Raw genomic sequence first — 22,442 nt, 5'->3', positions numbered from 1 at the left:
ATCGCTATGAAACGATTGATTAGTGTAACGTGGTAAGATCTACTAAGAATTTGATACCACTTTAAAGGAAATTAGGAAGTAAACTTCTTATTTATTGTTAATATCCGCTACAAAGACTCTATTTACTGTAAAGTTTTTAATCCGGTTTTGACTGTATCTATGATTTGTCTATAAACCACCTTCATTTGATGTATCTCTTAAGATTTCATCTCTCTCTCTTTGTACTGATTTTTTGTCCATAATTGCTTCTACAATTCATCGTATCTTCAATCATGTGCAATTCTACTTCTGCCTCCCTCTGATTTGTCACAAAGAAACAAGACTTGCACATTTGCATTCATCATTCATTTTAGTGTCCCATAATGCCGCCTTTTTCTTTGGTTTGGTCAATAGTGGTCCCACAAAGAAGCTTTCCACGTCATAATTTCCATATTTGCGATTGCAAAGCATTACAGGTCTTCATTTATCGAACTTATGAGACTCCACTTCTGCTTCCCTCTGACTTGTCATTAAATAAAAAATTAGATACTATTGATTCATTATTCAATCTTTAGTTACCTCCCATGTAATGATTTGTTGCAGAGAAGTAATATTTGTCTTCTTCATTTGCTGTATCTTTAGTCTTCTATGATCCCGTCCTTTCCTTTGATTTACTGGTTTGTCATCTACAAAGAGGTTTGTAGGCCTTCATTTATCATATCTTGAATCATATGAAATTCCTCTGATTTGGCACTAAAGAAAGAACTAGATACGTCCATTTTTTGAGTCGACTATCTTTTTTCATCTTATCCCCCTTCTGATCACATCTCTAACTTGTCACAAAGAAGCAATACTTGTATTTCTTCATTTATCGTACCTTTAGTCTCTTAAGATCCCATTTATTTCTTTGGTTTGCTAGCTTATCCATATTTGCGATTGCAAAGAAGCAGTCTTCATTTATCGATCTTATGAGATTCCACTTCTGTTTCCCTCTGAATTGTCATTAAAGAAAGAACTAGATACTATTGATTCATTATTCAATCTTTAGTTACCTCCCTTGTAATGATTTGTCACAACGAAATAATATTTGTACTTCTTCATTTACTGTATCTTTAGTCTTCTATGATCCCGTCCTTTCCTTTGGTTTATTGGTTTGTTTGCCATCTACAAAGAAGCTTGTAGGCCTTCATTTATCATATCTTGAATCATATGAAATTCCTCTGATTTGTTACTAAACAAAGAACTAGATACGTCCATTTTTTGATTAGTTTATAACCTTTTGTGGTCCCCTTCTAATCATTTCTCTTATTTGTGTCAACTTCTTCGTGTCTCAGTCTTTAGTCTTCTAAGAATCCGGGTTTCCCTTTGATTTGATGTACAATGAAGCTTTGCACGTCATTATTTATCGTATAATCAATCTTTTGTTATCCTCTTTCTGATCACATCCAACTTATCACAGATAAACCTTCATTTCTTTACTTGCTGTAATGGTGTGTCCATAATTGCGACTACAAAGGAGCAATGTGACTTTGAAGATTCTAGTTTTATTTTTCTCTGATTTCTCATAAAGAAAGGACTACATGCTTTTGTTATCCTACTTCTGATGATCTCACTCCTTCTGAAATCTGATACTTGCTACTATAAGGGAGTTCATTTCTTCAATTTTCTGAGATTTATTACTCTCTCTCTCTGAACATTGTCGTTAAAAATTTCGATTGGTGTAAAATCTACAAATTATATTGATTTGTTGATAAAAATTCTCAACAAGTTTCTTTACATTGAATATGGCACCCCATCAAATGTGGAACACGTGGATATAAAAATATCTGGAAACAGCGCTGATTGCTTGATAAAGGTGTAGGTTATCTCGCTTTTCTCTATAACCAACTGATTTTTTATATAATTTTCCTAACATTCACCACACAATACAAAATTACGTAAATTCTCATTATTGCAAAATTCTATTTTAAAATCGCCATTTAGTATAATCGCCAATCTCGTAAAATTAAGTTGCTGTCGAAATTGAAATAATTTAGCATATATTTCCGGTTCCCAGATGACCATCCATTCGTAAAAGTTCCGTTCTCATGAAGATGACATCATGGAGCGGCAATCTAATCCAACCGTGGGTAATGGGGACGAGTCGATTAAATCAAATTGTTATGAATAATTCCCGTTAATAGTAGTATTTTGGAGCAGATTTTACATAATTACGGCTGGTATCAAATATATATATATCCATCCCATAGACGTACTTCCGCTGGGTTCGTTTGGTTCCATATTTTCTAAAACCACAAAGATGGTGCCCATCTAATTTGTCAAACGTTATTTTCTTCGTAAGAAAATCTTTGCTTCCAATATTTTAAAAGTAAAAAAAGCTCGGGAAAATCAACAACATACTTCCTTGTCTCCTGCATGACAATGATACAGTCGATGCACAAACCTATAAATAAAAATTGGCATAGGTTCATCTATTGTAAAATTCGGTTTATCTAATCTAAAATTAGCTTTGTGTTCAGGCACATATATCTCCATAAATCTAAACACATTCCAGTGTTCACAAGTTTTATTTGAAGCCGATCAAGACTTTTTTTAAATGATCTATTTATCTGTTGATATATTTACAACAGATTAAACTGGATCTAATTAAGTTTGACTCATCCAATAAAACAATGACTTTCAAAAAGTTACTTACCTTCGCGCACGGCGACCACTTGATTTCATTCAATGAATAAAAATCATATCGATTTACCGAGGTATTAAAACTTCCCTTTGTCATAATTTGATGATATATATTCATAAACTCAATTGTTTGCGGGCAAAAGTGTCTACGCTTGTGGAAATGATTCAACGAAAACAGACAGCAGAGATTGGATCATTGATCTTTAACGAGCTATCTTACATAGCGGCGTGTAGGTAAAGGCTGGTCTAAAATTAGACGTTAGGCCATCGAAGAAATATTTGTGGCGCAGTCTATTTTGTTGTTTTGTGAAAGCACGTGAAAGCCTGCACAAAAACTTGTCTAAATGAAGATGTTTGTTTGCTTTCTTTGCTTTGTCCGCTCGTCAAGGTAAACCCGAGCCTCTCGCGCAGCGTGGATGGGTTATTCGGAATAAATTGTTTATTGTTCCAGTCGAAGGCGTTGTACCGGTTATGGACAACAGGGCATCGGCTATTAAAGACATTTTTTAAAGTTTAAATGCCATATGTTACGATTCGTCACATAACGTATATTGTTTTTTACCATCGTGCTTGGTAATGGTCAAATAACGTCTTCAAAATGGAACCTACGAACAGTTCTCAGTTTGGCAATAAATCCAACAGTAGATCACAGAGTAAATTCCACTTTTAAATTGGCAGAGAAACGTTTTTATATCACTTTCCAGTTAATTATATCAAAATCATATAGAAAATGAAAATTTTTTTATAGACATTTATGTCTGTCTAACTCACTTTTTAGGGATATATGTATCTTGTTATATTAAACTATAGTCGCAAAAGAGTAAAAAAACATAACCTTGTCAAAAAACGTGCGAACATATTGAGAACTGCTGGAGTCGAGAGGGAACGACACATCATGTTCTCATATTACAAATATAATTGAGTTCGTTGAATTAAATTGTCAATTGTCAATAGTCTGAAATGTTAAAATGAGAGCGCTTCAACATCATTGACTTTTCTGTCATATAAAACATTTTTTAAATATTCAGAGATAAGAGCCTAAGGGATTTAAGTCTGGAGAATGAGAAGGCCATGAAACCGATGAGTCCAATTCACCTATCAGGAAATTCAATATGCTTATACTGCACAGTACAAAAGTCATGAATTGGGCTTCATCTGAAAATATCACATTAACTGACGTACATCGGTGGTTGTTCTTCAAGAACAAGTTTTCCAAAAAGTTGTACAATCAAACGGTTTAGCGACACAAAAGATCCTATTAAGAAACTATTCACAATGCCATCACAGATATTAACGGCGAAACATTTAAATGAACAGAGATGACAGTTAAGAAATATGTAATTTTAACAAGGATAGCAGATGTACTGTCGAAACAAAAAAAAGCGATATGTCATCTCCTGTCGCTTGTCAATAAGTAAATCTTTTCTGCTGTACTGATATTACTTTCATGGGACTAACATACATTTTCTTCTGTACAATCTAGTGGTGTTAATAAAAGACCGATCAGTTCCAGAGAACGTTGCTTCAGATTGTTGAATAATTGCAGTTTGTAATAAGCACAAGCGGATAATTTTTTTTCTAAGGTACATTTTTAACAATGGGTCTCTTTTATTAAGACCTATCTTCCGAAAAAAATAAATCTTCAAGTTCGTAAACACTCTTTCTCATTGATTTGTTGATGATGGTAACTCAATTTCGTCTCTCATAGGTTGTTGTATGATTTAACTGTCTCTTCTATTCTCTTCCACTTCATTTTCTCATTCATTCGTTCTCTCCAATCTACTACACCAATCTACTTGTCTTCTTTTAATTGTTCCCTTTGTCTAATGCTGTCTTTTTCTATTTCCAATTGAAATTATGTCAATCTCCTAATTACTGAATCGATCTTCCAAACTTCATCATTATTGTACATTTCTTTAGTCTTCTTCATTTATTATTCTTGTATCGCAAATTTTTGTAATAATTTTCCTTTTAATTCCTTCTTCTTCGCTATTGTTAAACCCATGGTGGTCTTGGCAGCGTATGTTACTTATAATTGAATAAAATATTCTGAGCTTCAATTTGCTAATGATTTTTCTATTCTGTAAATGTACTTTGTACTTGTAAAAAATGTATTATCTGCTCTACTACTCTATTTTTTTTGTTTGCGTTGTTTATAATACATCCTAGATTCTCTACATCTTGAAATTTAAATTCACCTAATGATAGTTCCCCGTTTCGGATCGTCTTCTCTTCTCATTCTCATATATTTTGTATTTATTTCTAATTCTCTTCTTTCAGTCTCTGTTGCTATATTCGGCAGCTTTTGTGCAAATATTAATGCAACTATTGAGTATGCCACTTTTCGAATCACACTCTCCGATAATGTTTCTTCGTTGGAACTTGCTGTTATCATTATTTAACACTTACCTTGTCTAAACCATTATTTATTTCAACTTCTTCTATCAAATCTTCTCAAGTTAGACTGATTGCTCCATTAACATTTTCATTAATCCAATTTTTATGATTTAATTCTTAAGGAGTTGTTGCTAGTACCGTTTTCGATTATCAACCGAGACGTGCGCGAGCCGCTGCCTCAGAATGCTTTTCACGTTCATGTCACTTTAGTATACTGTGGCTTTTGGTATCGTGCAGATGTTGCGTAACTAATTCTTATCCGTTGGTGTTTATGGTGGTGTATGGGAAACAATTTAATTTGTTGCTTTTTAATAAATAATGCGTACGTCTATGTACCGCGGCTCAGTTCTTACAGCCCTAGTAACAAGGGTGTCAAGACAACCAGATAAACTTCTGCCTTTATCATACATCATAAATTGAATAGACTGTCTTCTACATCTCTAGGAAAAATCATGGTCTGTTATGTCTGTATGTTCATTTATATATATCCAATGTCTTTAATGTTAGATGGATAATATGAAACGATTTCGAAAGAAACCTTCTATTCTCTGAATATGCAAGGTGTAATTAAAAATACAATGGTCCAGGTTCTTGTTCTTTAAAAAAACGTGACATGCTGACGACAAGAGCAATTTATATCCGCTCTACATTCGCGAAGGCAATGTCCATTTATCATTGTTATGTACTACTAAAGTATTTTAAATGCATCAACATTCTTCGCGATACAATAAATAAAGTTTCCGTCATAGCTTATCTCTACAACGACCATAAAAGAGAATTAAAACTAATCGGGATCCAGCTGCGAGCAGCTTGATTAATTGTCCCGAAAATCGACATAATCACCTTGACTTAACACAGGTGGCAAAATAATTACCCTAATGGTTTTCAGGAACTGCGCGATGAGGTCTTCGAACTGCTGGAGAGAAAGAAGAAGGAAACCTTGGCACAGAAAAGAAGCTTTTTCGTGCGCATGGTCAGCGATCCCAAGATATACAACCCTTCTATAGCCAAGTCCATACCGTCCACCAGGAGGCACCTGACACAGGCCTCTGAATCACCGGAGAACATCACCGTTCAGCCACCCACGTGAGTCTAGTAATTTTTGTGTAGTGAATAATTTTCGGCGAGACCAAAAAGCGATGGTACTGTTAGGTTGTTAGGAACACATCAGAGTGGGCGCCCAACATCATGTCACTTGATTTAATCGAGTGGCCTTTCACTACTTCCGAGATTTTCAGTTATGGTAAAAAAAATATATTCAGTTAAATGAGAACCATTGGATTTATGTGCCTTATTTATCGGGCTTGATGCCAAAACTCATTAAGGCAGATTTGATGATTTTGAGACTAATTGAAAGTCTCGGTGTAGGTGTATTACTATAATTTTGTAACGAAAATGAGCAACTGTGAGCTTTTATTAAGTAGCTGATGGTTTAAAACAGTACGTTTTAAATTGAAAAAAAAAATCACATACAAAAACATTCTGTATCTTCAAAACGAAGATTCGCGGATCAATGTTTATATGAAATTTTTGTCTTAAAATCACTCAAATAATCGTCTGTTGAATTTATTGTACATACTTAATTAACACCTTGTATATACCGATCGAAAAATTTTAAATGAGAAAATTGTAGGTTTTCAAAAGATCTATTGAATGATTATTTGTCAGTAATCGATTGCTTTGTTACTTTTCGAAAAAACCGTTAAAAATCTTCTCGTTTCTCATCTTCTATAACTCGTTTACATTTACGTTAAAAAAGTATATTATTGAAAAATTTAAAAATATGAAAACTGGCCTAGATCTTCTGAGCGGATTGTCCTACAGTAACGATTTTACGATTTTTGGTTTATTTTCTTCGTAAAAAGTTGTATTACCATATCGTTATAAAATTTTGACGATTTTATTAATTTAAAGGATAAAAAATAACTGAAAAAATTGCATTTTTTTGACATATTTTTTTCTAATAACTATTTTAGTTTTTATGAAAGAAGTTGCTAGCATTTTTTCAATAATTAAAAAATCAAAAATGTTTTTCTATGACCTTTTGGAGCCGAGATAACTTTTTCATTAAACAAAATCTATACCACGCAAATAACATTTTACAGCGATGCGCTTGATGGAGGTTAATACTGAATACTAATATTTTCAAGAAAAAAATAATAGGATATATTTCATCGATTTTTACTATTAGTAATTATTAACACCATATCTGCTACTTCCTGATCACATTTTATACGCCGGCTAAGTAATACTGTAACATACAACTAAAGAACAGAAGACATACTGACCTAACATCAGATTTGCTTGATTGTGGAAGTCACGTGGAACGTCAGCCAATTAGAGAAGCGGTTCACGCATGTAGCGAGTCCGTAGTATTCTGGCCGCGCACGTGCACAAGATGCACAGGGTCGGCTTACATTGATGGTTTATCTTCTTACTTAATTTTCTCAAAAACAGAAGTATTTGGACCATTAGTTGCTTAATAAAAGTTGCTCATTTTCGTGCCCCTGCATTTCTCGAAGCATGTTTTTGCATACTTTAGTTTGGGATATCAAGAACACCTAATGCGTTGGAGTAAGGTCGAATTCGGAAACAAGGAAACAATTCCAATAGAGTACCATGAAGTGTATAATTCTTTACTAAGTTTATAAGCAGCTGTTGAGGTAGGATTCAGGAAATAATTGTCTTTCTTCGATTTTATAAATAGCTGCTGAAAAGGATTTAAAGTGAAAATTAAATTTTATGTATGTAGTTATTGAAAAATTGAAGCATTGTGACTCCCAATTAAATTTTATTATTTTTTTTTTTTCAAAAAAACGTTCGGTTGCAAAAACCCACTAGATCAGTTTTTCTTAAAATTATTTACCTTTTCAATTAAAAGCTTATGGCAAAATTATAATAAAACATGAAACAAAATATTTCATACAAAAATAAAAATCCATAAAAGTTGAAAGTCTAAATCTGACTAAGTTTTGACGTTAAGTCCACGATTTATTTCTTAACAAGATTCAGTTATCGGTTATTATATATCATCTTTGTTGTTCTGCTTAGAAAGTTAATATTTGGTATCAAAATATTGAAGTACGTTGGTGTGAATTGGTTTCATATCAATTAAAGCGACTGTAAGTAAGCGAAATATAGAACACCATCTGTTGTTTGTCGTCGGAAATACAATGCGCTATCTATTGTTTGTCAGAAAATGTCTAAACGCCATCTATTGTTTGTCAGAAAATGTCTACACGTCATCTATTATATTTCGTACGAATTAAAAATTGCCACACCAACTATAGCATGCCACATGTTATATTATCATTACTTTACTTTTCCGCATTGAACTTCGCCTGTTTAAAATTTAATACATTAATTTCTGCAGCTCACGACCGCTCACTTCACTGAAAAGGTAAAATCTTATGCAATAGTTTGAAGTAGCGCTAGAAAAAACGTTGGGCTTTCCCTTGAGTTTATTTTACACATCCTATTTTGGCACTTAAACAGCTAATTTTGGGGAATTACCTGCACCTTTCAGATTTGAAACAGAGAACAGTACTTAAAATGCACAAATATATATTATATATTTTTTAAAATAGTCCCTCAGTGGTTATGCAGACACCTATTTGCTTTATTTATTTATTTCTTCATCCAATTTAATTATTATCGATTAACCGTTATTGTTATTCTATTTATAAAGTTAACATGTATTTTGCACCAAAGTCTTGAAGTTTTTTGGTATGTTCTGCCTTTATGTCGTTCGGAACAACGCTGTGTGGGCGATATATAAAACGCCATCTATTTTATGCCATTGAACTTTTGATTCGCACGTCACCTATTGTATGCCGCCATTTGTAGTAAAATTTTTAATATAACCTTCTATAATTAAAAAATCACAATAAAAACAAATAGGTATAATTTTTCTGATAATTAAAATTTGATATTGAAAAGGAATATACTCGTTATCAATTTTTTTTAAACGCTAATAATTGAAAGGTAGTAATTCAACCTCGTAATCAAGAGTGGGTTCCCAATATTTAACAAATTCATTAATTTAAATTTGGCTATGGAATTTTTTTGTGGGCGATTTATCATTGCTTCGGGAATTAACTAATATGGTAAATTTCTTGATTCTTTTTTAGCAAGTGGGACTTATTCGTGGATATGTGTTTAATTTTAATATACAGGGTGTTAGACGTTTGACTGCCTTAATTTGAACAGACGATAGAGTACACTAAAATAAACAAAAAAACCTTATATGACATGGGCCCTAAACAATTATCAAAATCTCCAACTTGATGTACAAAAGTTTGATTAATTAAGGAATATTGACATAACTGCGTGCATAGAATATCATAAAATACATTCTTTATCACTTTCTTGAACTTCTTTATGCTTAATTCTAAAAAATAATTAGTGTTGTACTAAATTTTAAATTCGATAAAATTCATATTGAGCAATGTGACAACGGCGCGGCGGATAAAACGAGGTACTAATCTGTCCAGCATTACGCAATTCAACTGGTATCTGGAGTTGGACCGTGTCTGAGTGTTTTTTGCGTACCACTATTTTCTAAATTATGTTTAATACAAATTTACAAAATATTTCACAATAATAGCTGCTTACATTTTTCCCGCAGGGCAAGTCTATCTCGTGCACACGTGGGATGCATCAGCTGTGTAGCGTTAGGTTAAGCGCTGTTGTCACGTTGTGATGAAATTCCCCAATATTGATACTCGCTGTATTTTGAAAACTGTGAATCTTATGCCTCTGTAAAATACAACTTTTTTGTTCATTTATAATTACTCTATATCGTGCTGAAGTAATGGCAGTCAGTCTTATTACACCCTGTAGTTTCGATAACAAATACAGATAATACTCATAAAAGATGCTATGTTACAATTTAAATACTGAACTGAATATTACAGAAAAAAAACAACTGAATGCCTCATTTTTGCATTCAAAGGGATTTTAATTTATAAACCCATTATTTTTTAAGAAAAGTTTTTTTTTACGTATTTAAATATGTACAATGGTCTTTAGTCGTACCATATGACTTATTTTGCACTTCTTCAAGTACTCAACAAGTTTCTTTTAATGATTGAACATTAAATTACAATATTTTTTTTCTTAAAATACAAATAAAAGTACATTTCGTGTACACAAACAAAATAAAATTTGCATAAATGAATGCATTTTTATAGCCAATTTTCCTTCTCTTTAATAGTTTTCATGGACATAATCGATTTAATGATGTTAATAAAATAATAATTGCTATTTATTTTAAACCCCGCTTCATTAATTTTGCCTATTTGGAATACATTTTTTTATCAATTAATTTATGTTCCTCACAGACATTCGAACGAGTATAACTTACAGTTTCCCATTAAATATTTCTTGGGTGGGTGTTGTTGGGATTGAAATATGAATGTGACGTAACGTCACATTTCATGTCAAAAAGTGATCTGTTTAGTCCAATTTACCTGTTGCGTAAAACTCTTAAGATAATAATATTTACATATTGACCATATGCGTTTGGAATTTGAAAAATCATTTCCTGTGAAATTGAAATGTCGAAACGTCAATTTATCCACAAAAAAATTTGTTTTCCTAAACCGTGTAGTATTTTGGATTTCTCTGCTCTTAAAAAAAATAAATGGCTATGATGTTGACAAACTTAAGATTTACTGCATAAATTTAAAAAAGTTTTGATGACCTCTTGGTTTACTTTGCCACTGCATATGACTTCTGAGAAATATTACTCACCCTAACTATAATTTGCTATAATTATCGTAATTAAAGAAGATTATTCTACACAGCTTTTATTCGACTTTCATGATCTGCGATTTTATTATTACTATATTTTTCCACATGGGACTTCGCTTAATAAGAATTTAATGTATTATTAATTTCTGCAGCTCACGAACACTTACTTCGCTGAAGAGGTAAATTCTTACGCAATAGTTTGAAATAGCGCTAGAAACAATGTTGGGCTTTCCCTTGAGTTAATTTTACACATTGAATCGCATTTTGGCACTTAAGCAGTTAATTTTGGGAAATTACTAGTACCTTTCCCATTTGAAGGAGAGACAACAAAAATATGTCCCCCGTATTTTTTTTTAAATAGTTTTCCAGTGGCTATGTAGACAGATTTTACCTTTAAATTAGATCAAAATTACAAAATAAAGATCCTGACACAAATGAAGGAATCAATATAAAATTATCCCAAAGAAATTCGGGGTGTTCAATCATCCCAAAAATAAGAATTGACACAGAGCATAACTTACCTCTAAGCAAGTTCAGACAAAAAAGTAATAATTTTGTTTAAGATTTCCCTCATTACATAAATTATTTATTAAATAAGAACCTCCATTACAAAGATTAAAATTTGATAGTCACAATTTACAATATGGCAAAAATTTGAAATCAGTGAAATTATACAGAGTGTTATTGATACACCATATTTTAATGATGGATTCTATATTACCAATCTATAAGTCCTGTAGATATATGTCTGGATGTGCTTCGTTTTTGAGATAGTGTTGATATTTAAAAAATATTACATTTATTTAAATATCTTTTAAGATTCTTGACGTAGATTGATTAAACTGGCTAATGACTTAACTAATTACAGATAAAACTGTTGATAATTTGAAATATGTCTGCAATATTGAAAAATAAATCGAAAATAACTACGAAACTATTCATGTCACAACAAAATAGGATATACAATTTTAAATGCAACCATCACATTCTTAAAAAAATAAAAAATTTTGCACCAATGATTTTTTTGGAATTTTCAATTACAAATTTAAAATTTTATTTCCAGTGAAACATTTTTATAATTTTTTTTGTGACAGAATTGATGGTTATTTTAAGTTTATTTTAAATGAAAATAATAGTAATAATAATAGTAATAATTCATTAACATTAGCTACTTTTGAGTGTTAATTCAATTTTTATTCATATGACAGTGACGGAGATTTTAGGATTGCGTGAGGTTGTTCCGCCCCTAACTTTCACGACTCGGAAAATTCGAATTTTGGAAGCATATTTTAAACCGCCAGTTTTTTACACGAAAAGGTAGGTACTCATTATCAAAAGCTCTAACGAGAACCATATACACTAGTATTATCACACCAACTTTTATTTAAATTGGATTAAGCGTTTTAAAGTTATTTGGAAAAAAATTAACCAACTTTGACGCTCTCCAGAAGTGGTATAATAAAACAACTTAGTATAGAGGTAAATTATGTTAAAACACCATATATTGGGATCCCCTAAACATTACTGCCCTGTGTCTGTTCTTATGCGAAGCATTCGATATATATTAGAAGATTCATTTAATAGGCGGATCAGTCACTTAGATGGAAGCCTATAAAAATCTAACTACAATAACTTTTACGTGGTACAAGTTGCTATGAAAGAACGTCATTCTGTTGATCCTCATATGTCAGGTATTTTACATTAGTCCTAACACCAGACACGTCTGTGCAAGTTTTTATTTAGCAAACGAAAATTAAGATTAATTTACATATTGCCAATGCCAATTAAGAGACCCACTGTCGGTCGTTAGTACTTGAATTATAAAAAACACTTTTCCACGAATTCGTTGCTAAAAAGGTCTGTGATATAACCATTGGAATGTAACAGTAGACGCAGAAACATACTGAACAAATTTGTTGATGACTATTGCTAGCTGTAGAGAAATAGTTATTCCTTCCAATCCTTCATTTATTTTCAAAATAATGTCCTTTTTCATAAATTACTTTGACGTTTTGAAATACATATTATCCTTCACGATAACTGTAATTATTTGTGCTTCCAGTATCGAGTATTTTGTCAACTAAGTTTTCTAAATTTGATTGAATTTGTTGATGATTCTTCCTAGCTGGAGACAAATAGTTACATATATCCTTCCAATCCTTCCTTTATTTTCTAAAAATGTCCCTTTTCATAAATTACTTTGCAGTTTTGAAATCCTGCAATTTTCCTTCACGATTACTTTAATCCTGTTTCTAGTATCGAGTACTTTATCATCTAAGTTTTCTAAATTTGATTAAAATAATAATCAATTTCATTCTTAGGTCGGCTTCATGGATCAGCTGGCCTTTGGCTTTCTTGTTTCAAGGAATTACGGAAGATGGCGCATCTAGCGATGTTCCTATTCGGTAAGTCACAATGACAGAGAGTAACAACTGTTATAACCGTTTGTTTCCTTCCTTCTACCTTCCCAATAGCTGAGCATGTACCATACGTTCCATTTTTACCTTCCAATTAATCTTCCTTCATCGAACCAAAGATTCAGTTACAAAATCAATCTTCCAGATTTCGCCACCTGGACACTAAGGTGCGCCTAAAAACCGCGGGTAAGAATAATGGGGGATCGCCATCTCCGGAGGGTGAGAACAGCAGATCCCCTAAACGTTCGCCTGTGCTGTCGAGGAAAATGACTGGTTCGCCACATTCCGACAATAGAAATAAGTAAGAGGTAGCTTCTTGTGACATGAATCGACTCAAAATAGACATGTTTTTGTTATTCTTGCTTTTAAGCCGGGTTTACACCGAAAGCGACAATTTAAAGCGACAGTTTTGAGGGTAATTCTGAGGCAGAAACAGTAAGCTAAAACAATCTAGAAACAATGTTCCTTAGAGTTTTATTTTTGGGCCATGATAACCTGCTCTGTTTTTTTGAACAAGAATAGAAAATTAGTAGTACTGAATTCTTCCTAAGGAATAAAATAAGAACAAAAACAGTTATGAGAGATAAAGAGAAAGGGATAAAAGGAAAACTCGTTTTTGTCTGTGATATAGGTATGAATCTTAAGATATAAAAGAGAAACAGTTTGAGGAGAGAACAAGAAGACATAATAAAAAAGGGTCACTCATAAAAAGCTCTATTTCCGGGATAAATGGTGTACGAGTACAGGTTTTCAAAAAATCCACGCCTTGAAAGATGTTTGACGCAGATTAATGAAACTTTGGCTGATAACAACTAATTTTAAGTAAAGTCAGAAATTCACTAAACTTTTTACTTTTAACTAATGACATTGTGGGGAACAACTACTCCACGGACTATATGCCTCGACTAGCATTGAATTACGCCCCTAATGTCCAGTAAATAGATTTATTCCGCCTAGTGCGATGATAATCATGCTTTCATAGCACCTACAAATTAGTAGGTCACTCTGTGTCAGCAATGCTTTGTGCTGGGTGTGTAGGCAATGGCATTTAAGATGTGACATATGCCTTATAGGTTATATCTCATCGTTCTTAAAAACCTCAGAATTTTTGCGGCATCGAATATTAAACTTTTAAAGAATTTTTTTTCTCATTTTCGAGTTACTAGTTTTTTAATAGAAAATAAACAATTGAACGATTGAATAAGTCACAAAATTGTTTTTCTGCAAAGGAATAAATATGTAGGAATTTTTTATTGCAAATATAATTTTTATAAATTTGTCACTTGCTGACTCTCAAAAAATTAAAAATTTTTACATCATTTTTATGCATCTTTAATGACACTGTATTTAAAATATGTTTATTGAATGTATTCAACTAATTTACATATTTTTAATTAAAACAAGATACAGGGTGATTCACAAATGGTGATCAAAAATGAAATTTTGGTGAATTTTAAGGGGTCTTTCCTATAAAGTTTTCATCTAGGATGGATACTTCATTAAAAAGATACAGGGTGTCAAACCTCAAAAAATATTTTTAATTTTTTTGAATAATTTAAAAATTTGTAAGTGAAATAATTTGAAATTGAGCACATGTAAACATTGTCCAAAATCTGAGGCATTTTTCTAAAATTTACATTCTCCAGTGGCGGAGATACAGGGTTTCGGTGGCATATTTTTCTAAATAAAATAGTACGCCACTGCTTTACGGTAACAACCATGATATTTTCGGATTCGTCTTTCAATTTTCTACCAATTACTACTTTCTTATGTTTTTCGAAAAAATCTTGATTTTCGAGGAAAACTTAAAAACCAACTGAAAACACTTTTATTTAAATGACATGACAAGCATCGGTTATTTATTCGAATAAAAAAATTAATAACATTTAGTCATCATTTTAATGATTTTATTTGGGTAAATGCTCAAAAATACCTCCATTTCCACGAACACAGGCCCGACATCTTTTTAGTAACGAAAATGTAATTTGTTCGAAATTTATTTTTGCTTGAATCTGATGAAAAGCATTTTTTTTTCTAACTGCTCAGAATGTCAAAGTTACTATCGCACCACACTATGTAATTTTTAAAAGCAATATATTCCAATATCGAAATGTGTTCTCAGTTCGTTTTTTAAGTTTTTACTCGAAAATCAGTCTTTTTTCGAAAAACATATGATAGTAGTAATTAGTAGAAAATTGAAAGATGAATCCGAAAATATCATGATTGTTACCTTAAAGAAGTAGCGTACAATTTAATTTAGAAAAATATTCCACTGATACCCTGTATCTCCGCCACTGGGGCATCTAAATTTTAGAAAAATTCCTCAAATTTTTGTATTTTTTCAACGATGTGTCCTAGAAAAAAACTTTATAGGAAAGACCCCTTAAAATTCACCAAATAATCCGAGGTTTCATTTTTGGTCACCATTTGTGAATCACTCTGTATAATTTGAAAATAATTAGTTTTTCAAATAAACTATTTTTCATTCTGCCAAAGTTTTATTAATCCATTATACCTAAATATTTTTCGAGACATTTGTGTGGGTCTGATATTTTCCAAATTATTCAACACCCTGTATCTCGCGAACGAAGCATTTTCGAACCTTTGCAATTGTGGCAAAGTCTGAGGTATTTTTGGTGTAAACCCGTTAACGATACTTTGTTAAATAGCAACTTTAGTTTTAGCTGAACTAGTCGACTGTAACAATATTTATTTTTTACATAACTTTTAGTGATCATTGTTTTCCTGGTATTAGAATAATTAAAATATGTATACAATGCTGAAAATTAAATAAAAAACTTGACCGACATCCTAGTTCCTTATTTGCGCTTGAAAATAGACGGGGACAGGAAACGGATCTGCGATAATTCAACCGAAAGGTAAGGCATTTCCTTGGTTAGAAAATTTCCAAGGTTAGCTAAATATACGTTGGTGGTAGATCTGTCCATGTAGAGATAACAAGAGTTTTTAGTTAAGGGATTACGTACCTACCTCTACCTAATTTTCGTCAATAAAGTTCATCGTACAACTTGTACTTACAGGGTGTAACAGTGACATAATGACAAACTTTAAATACAAAAAAAGCTAGTATCAAATCCATTGGGAATTAGTTTATATATGAACGAATTTTCAAATAATTCCTTCCACAGTGGACAATTGTCCTTTATGTTTCCTTCTATACTGACATGTTTTTGTCCAATATTCAAATGAACAGTCTTTTCGATTCCATAACAACTTGTCTTTTATTGAAAACACTTCTACAACTTCTTCTACCACATTTTACAGTAAGATAATTAATGCCTGAGGGCTTCATGTTTCATCCAAGAAAGTGAAACACATTTTTGATCATCAATTCTATACACTACAGAGTGTTTATAGTATAATCGCAACCAGGGGAGTGTACAAGTGGGGACTAGAATGTCCAGACCTTCAAATTTTTCCACTAATTAAAATTAAAATGTATTTCATTTAAAATTTTACACTACTTACAACAAAATATTTCACTACAAAAATGAATTATTGATAATTCCCCATGTCCTTGTTCCATGGCAATCTTGACTGTGCGTCAGGATCAGTAAATAAACAAAAATATTGTGCAAATTACAACAGCCACACACAAAAAAAAGTTGTCTGTATTTTTCATGCGACATATGTTATCCATGGTATTTTTGCCTCCTGATCACGGCTCCGGTGTCAGAATTGCGCTATCGCATTACAGGAATTTCCTAACCTCAAAAAACAGGTTCAAAATAGCAAAAATTCAGGAAAAAATGCTAGGAAAAATACAAAATTTTTTTTTTTCCATATTCAAAAATTCATTTATATGGTTAAGACCCCGCCGAACGTGAATCCGCGGTCAGAATTGATTGTTCCTTTTCTAACCTCAAAAAAACTGGTCAGATATCACGAATTTTCAAAAAATAACAGATTCGCGCCAAATTTGGTCTACGGGGGTTTTCGGGGTCGCTGATACCGGATCCGAGGTCAATTTTGTAAAATTCAAGATGGCGGATCCAAGATGGCCGACCAAATTTTCAAAAAATAACTTTTACGTGCCAAATTTGGCACACGGGGGTTTTCGGGGTCGCTGATTACGAATTCGATTCGATTCAGAATTGCTAAATTCATTTTGTAATATTTTTGTTTACTTTATAACCTGAGTACCCAATCATGTTTTACCTTCTTTTTTTCGGCTATATCTTGTTCTTTATGTCTGTAAAAGATCTATTCATGGGTTTTCTGTCTAATCTCAGGTACGTAAGTAAGTGATTAAATTTCTAAAAACGAATTTTGTAAATCTGATCTCGGATTCGTGATCAGCGACCCCGAAAACCTCCGTATACCAAATTCGGCGCGATTGTGTTGTTTTTTGAAAATTTGGTAGGCCATCTTGGATCTGCCATCTTGAATTTTGCAAAATTGATCTCGAATCCGTGATCAGCGACCCCGAAAACCCGCGTAGACCAAATTTGGCGCAAATCTGTTATTTTTTTAAAATTCGTGATATCTGACCTTAATTGACCCGTTTTTTTTTGAGGTTAGAAAAAGAACCATCAATTTTGACCGCGGATCACGGTCTGCGGGGTCTTAGCCATATAAATGAATATTTGAATGTAGAAAAAAAATATGTATTTTTCCTTCCATTTTCCTGAATTTTTAAAATTTTTGACCTGTTTTTTGAGGTTAGGAAATTCCTGTGATGTGATAGCTCAATTCTTATACCGGATTCGTGATCAGGAGGCTAAAATATTACAGATAACATGTCGCATGAAAAGTACAGACAACTTTTTTTCTGTGTGGCTGTGTTATCAAAGCAAGTACCTAAGTGACATGTAGTACCATTATAATAAAAAAAATTGAGGGATCTAAAAAAAACAACGCATAATATGTGCGTTACTTTATACGAAAATTTTCAAAAAGTTTAGTATTTACCATTTTTTTAGACGGAAAGGTAAGTGGGCTAGAAATCTAGAATATTAGTTACTTATATCCCTGTATGAACGTACCTTTTTTTTCAAAACAAAAAAATTATTGGATTTTTGTCTGTTACAGTCATGGATTAAATTAATTTTGTTGTAAAATTCTTCAGTGTTTTCCAGAAATTCTGAAAATATTCGAAATATTTACCTTTTTTTAACCGCAATTTTATTTCCTTTCATAAATTATCTCTAGTAATTTATAACATTTTTTTATTACACAAACAAACTAAAAATACCTGTATAGTTGAATTCTTATCCTACACATAATGCTTGCGTATCCACGTCCAGATGTGGCAGAAAATGACGTCGATACATACTAGGAAGCAAAAAAATAGCCAAAGAAAATATTTAATAACTAATAGAACCAGAAATTTATGGTAGCAAATGTGATCAAGTTTTTTTAGCGAATTCAGATTTATATAAGACCCATTTTTTCAAACATCTCTAGTATTATAATGAACAGCATCCAAATGAAAATCAGTTACTATCATTGTATCAAATAATAATAATAATAATAATAATGCTTTATTGCCCAACAGTCAAGACCAATAATAGGACAATTACATATAGAACAATAGGTAAAGTAATAATGACTAATAAATAGGAAAAAAAAAAAACAAAGGGAACAACTTATATAACTAACTAACAGAAATCTTCATCTACAGTACCTGAAAGGATTAATAAAATAGACTTTAAGGTGGTATGATTTAAATCACAGAGATGTGACACCATATTAAATAAGTTGCACATATTATATATAGGTGACTTAAATAAAATATTAGTTCTTCTTCGCAAACAATAAAAAGTATCAGTATTTCTAGAATTATGCCTAGGAACATGAAAATCAATTTTACTCAGCAGCTCAGGACAATCAATTTGACCATAGACCAATTTATAGAGTAAAGTGACTGAGTTTAATTTTCTCCTCAAATCTAAACTTTGAAATCCAAATCTATCAGTCAGTTGCCTATATGGTGTACCTCTTTCAGGATAAGCATTATCTATCTTAAAACATCAATGATATAAGAATGATTTGTATGTTATCTTATGTGTTTGGGATCCTAGGAAAAGTTAGATCTAGTCTTAGAACAAGTGCCATATAACGAGCGTTCAAATAAAAACGTGGTCGAAGTTGGCTCTGACACATTGGACGTAGGGAGTAGCTTATAGCGACCAACTTAACCTCATTTCTCAACTAGCAGCTGTTGGTAGGGTAAGAAAAAAGAAATCACACGGAGTAATATCACATGACCTCGGTGGAAATTCATGTTCAGCATTGAGACTTCTTAGTCGATTTTGGAAAACTTCCCTCAACATATTCATCGCCTCGCCTGCCGTATGTGCCCTTGCGCCATCTTGTTGAAAGTAAAAGTTTGTAATTTCGTTTTCTTCCAGCTGGTTAACAAAAGGAGCGATAATTTCTTCTCTATACCTTTGCGCAGTAAGAGTACCATTAAAAAAAATAGGTTCATAAATCCTCCTTCGATTGAGAGCACACCAAACTCCAATTTTTTGAGCGTGTAGAGGGCCCTCGACAAAAAAGTTATCTGGTTTTTCAGAAGACCACATTCTCATATTCTATGAGTTTACGTAACCACTTAAATGAAACCAGGCTTCATCAGAAAAAAAGGTGATATTATGAAGTTCATCGTAGTTGTTTAAAAACCATTCACAAAATACAGCCCGTCGCGGAAAATCAACTTCATGAAGTTCTTGTTGACAAGTTAAACGATAGGAGAACAAACGCAAATCTTTTTTTAACACTGTGTGGCAGGTACCGACTGATACTCCCACCATTTGTCATAAAACACGTACAGAAGTTCTTGGCGCATTTTCCATTATTTGTTGGACATTTTCTTTTAATTCTTCAGTCCGCTTTTTAGGTCGGCCGCTTCCTTCCTTTCTTGTTACACTGCCCGTTTCACGAAAAACATTAACACAACGCTGAACTGCACACTGAAAAATTTTGTACTCAACAACGCCGGGAAATTGATTTTGAAATTCTATGAAACATTCCTCAATAGAATACTTTCATATTCCATCAATCTTGCGTCCATTTCTAAAGTAGGACTCTATGATAAACACTTTTTGTTCTTGAGAAAACACCATTTTAAATGCTTTTTAAAACGAAAATATTCAAATTGATAGCGGCGATATAGCGCTTTGACAGATGACGTTTAAGTTCATTTGCTATACGCTACGCCCTACGTCCAAATTTTCAGAACCACCTTGACCACGTTTTTATTTGAACGCTCGTTATTACTGACAGACCATGTTGTGCCATCTCTTGTTGACATAAGAACTAAATCGGGCGCTAAATTTAAATTGCTTAGAAGTATTTTTTACAAAAATTATTTATTTCCTTTAATATTGTCTTCTACAAACTAGAGACTTGTTAGTCTACTGGTCTATTACTTTTACCTTAGTACAAATTACACTTTTGAGATTATCATTAGATATTAACATTTAAATTAATCACAAAATTCCGTCATAAATTTTCATCGAGTTGAAACACAATTAAAAATACATAACACTAACACTAAACAATTCTAGGGTTTCTGATTCATTTCTGTCTAAAATCTAAAGCCGAGTACACGTGTAAACTTCCAGCTCTTGATTTTGGTGCATTTCCTCGTGATTGGTTGTTTTAAAAAGGACTGTTTTGCAGCCAATAAGAACGAAAAGAAATATGCATCTGAAAACGGCTAACCGTCTTAGGGCCGGTTTTTTTCAATATCTGGTTAACTAATTGTTACTTTTTGTAATTGAGATTTCATAGATTAGTAAAGAAAAGAAAAATTAAACATGAATTTATAAATTCATTATTTGTTAAAAGCTTGCATGTTAACAGAAAATTATTGCTTCTTCACTAAAACATGAGAAAATAAAGTGACAGTTAACCCTAAGTTAGGAATTAACCAACGATTGAAAAACCGATCCTTATTATGTCAGTGTCTTCGCAGGTAAAAGTATTTACTGTATTATTGGCAGAGCCTCTATTTCTATATTCTGCCATCTATCGTCGACATATTTATTAAAATTAATTAGAGTTCGTTTCATTTCTTCCGCCTTTATCAGGTGAAGTCTCCTGATTGTTATGTAATCAGCAACAGGTGGCTGTGAAAAAGAGAAATAACGTTCGCTTTCCAAGCACGATCAATTCTCTTCTAATAGCATCTAATTGGTTATATCATTAGAAATTCGGGATCGGGACTGTAGTATAAAATATTTAAAATCGCCTTAATATGATGCCATATAGTGCTACATTGACATTGTTTTTGCAAACGCTTTATACAATGCAAGCAATATCATTGTTTCTTGGAATCATATTAAATATTTACGATATCTCACAAACATAACAGTTCTCATGAAATGTCGACGACACTCTATATTAAGGAGCAAACTCATAATATAGCGTAACAAGACTGATTTCCAGAGAAACGTAAAATAATAGATGAAGTCATTACACCGAAATGGTATCAATAAATTTTTCAGTGTGTCATTACCACATTTTGAGGTTAGGGTAAACAAATCAACATTTTTACAAAAAAAAGAATATTTCCGAATGACGTTAAATTTTTACACACCTGTTTCGACGAGTGACTTTAACTACATGGAATTTATTGAATGTATATTTTAAACTATAATAAATAAAAATAAGGTTAGAGATTTACATAGGCAGGTAGGTGGAACAGGTACCTATTTAGGTTATAACTTACGCAGAAATTTCATGGCTACGGTTGTTGTAAACGTATTGTGTCGCGTTTTATTTATTTTTTACAGAGCAGGTCCGATAATCTTTTGGCACCGTCTATTTTTTCACTACCTTGTCTATTTTAAGAGTTATTCATTTAAATTTACACTTTTCGACTATATTTCTAGAAAAAAAAATGTTTTGAAAAAGGAAAGTCTCTATTTTAATTTCATAGGAGTTTTGCTTATAAACAGAAAGTAATAGAAACTGTTTATTGCATTGTGGAAAAAAAAAACAGTAAAAAATTATTTTTTTTTATCAATAACACAATTTTTTCTTTTCTACCGCATTTTTTAAAATGCTTGTGTTCAATATCCTTCCGAAGGACATTTCGAAATTTGAAAATATCTAGGCCGATTCTGGACTGAATTTTTACAATGGTGCTTATGGTGCTTGTAGAAATTTGCATACAAGCAGATGTAACGTCACGTAGGATCAGGTTTAACATATGCTTTTTTACTTTCTTTTGTAATGCATATT

The 22,442-nt window shown here is 32.2% G+C and overlaps 1 protein-coding gene across 1 annotated transcript in view; it reads left to right on the top strand.

The window, feature by feature from the left end:
• LOC108904229 (aromatic-L-amino-acid decarboxylase-like) overlaps positions 1–13,534 on the top strand; it is a 42,114-nt gene extending 28,580 nt beyond the window's left edge. The window contains exons 9-11 of the mRNA XM_018706694.1: positions 5,948–6,144; positions 13,134–13,217; positions 13,375–13,534. Coding sequence (XP_018562210.1) covers positions 5,948–6,144; positions 13,134–13,217; positions 13,375–13,534 — 441 coding nt within the window. The remainder of the gene's footprint in view (positions 1–5,947; positions 6,145–13,133; positions 13,218–13,374) is intronic.
• The last annotated feature ends 8,908 nt before the right edge of the window (positions 13,535–22,442 follow it).

Source organism: Anoplophora glabripennis, unplaced genomic scaffold, assembly GCF_000390285.2.
Source record: "Anoplophora glabripennis isolate ALB-LARVAE unplaced genomic scaffold, Agla_2.0 scaffold46, whole genome shotgun sequence".
NCBI classification, from domain to species: Eukaryota; Metazoa; Arthropoda; class Insecta; order Coleoptera; family Cerambycidae; genus Anoplophora; species Anoplophora glabripennis.
This window is presented reverse-complemented; position numbering and strand designations above follow the sequence as displayed.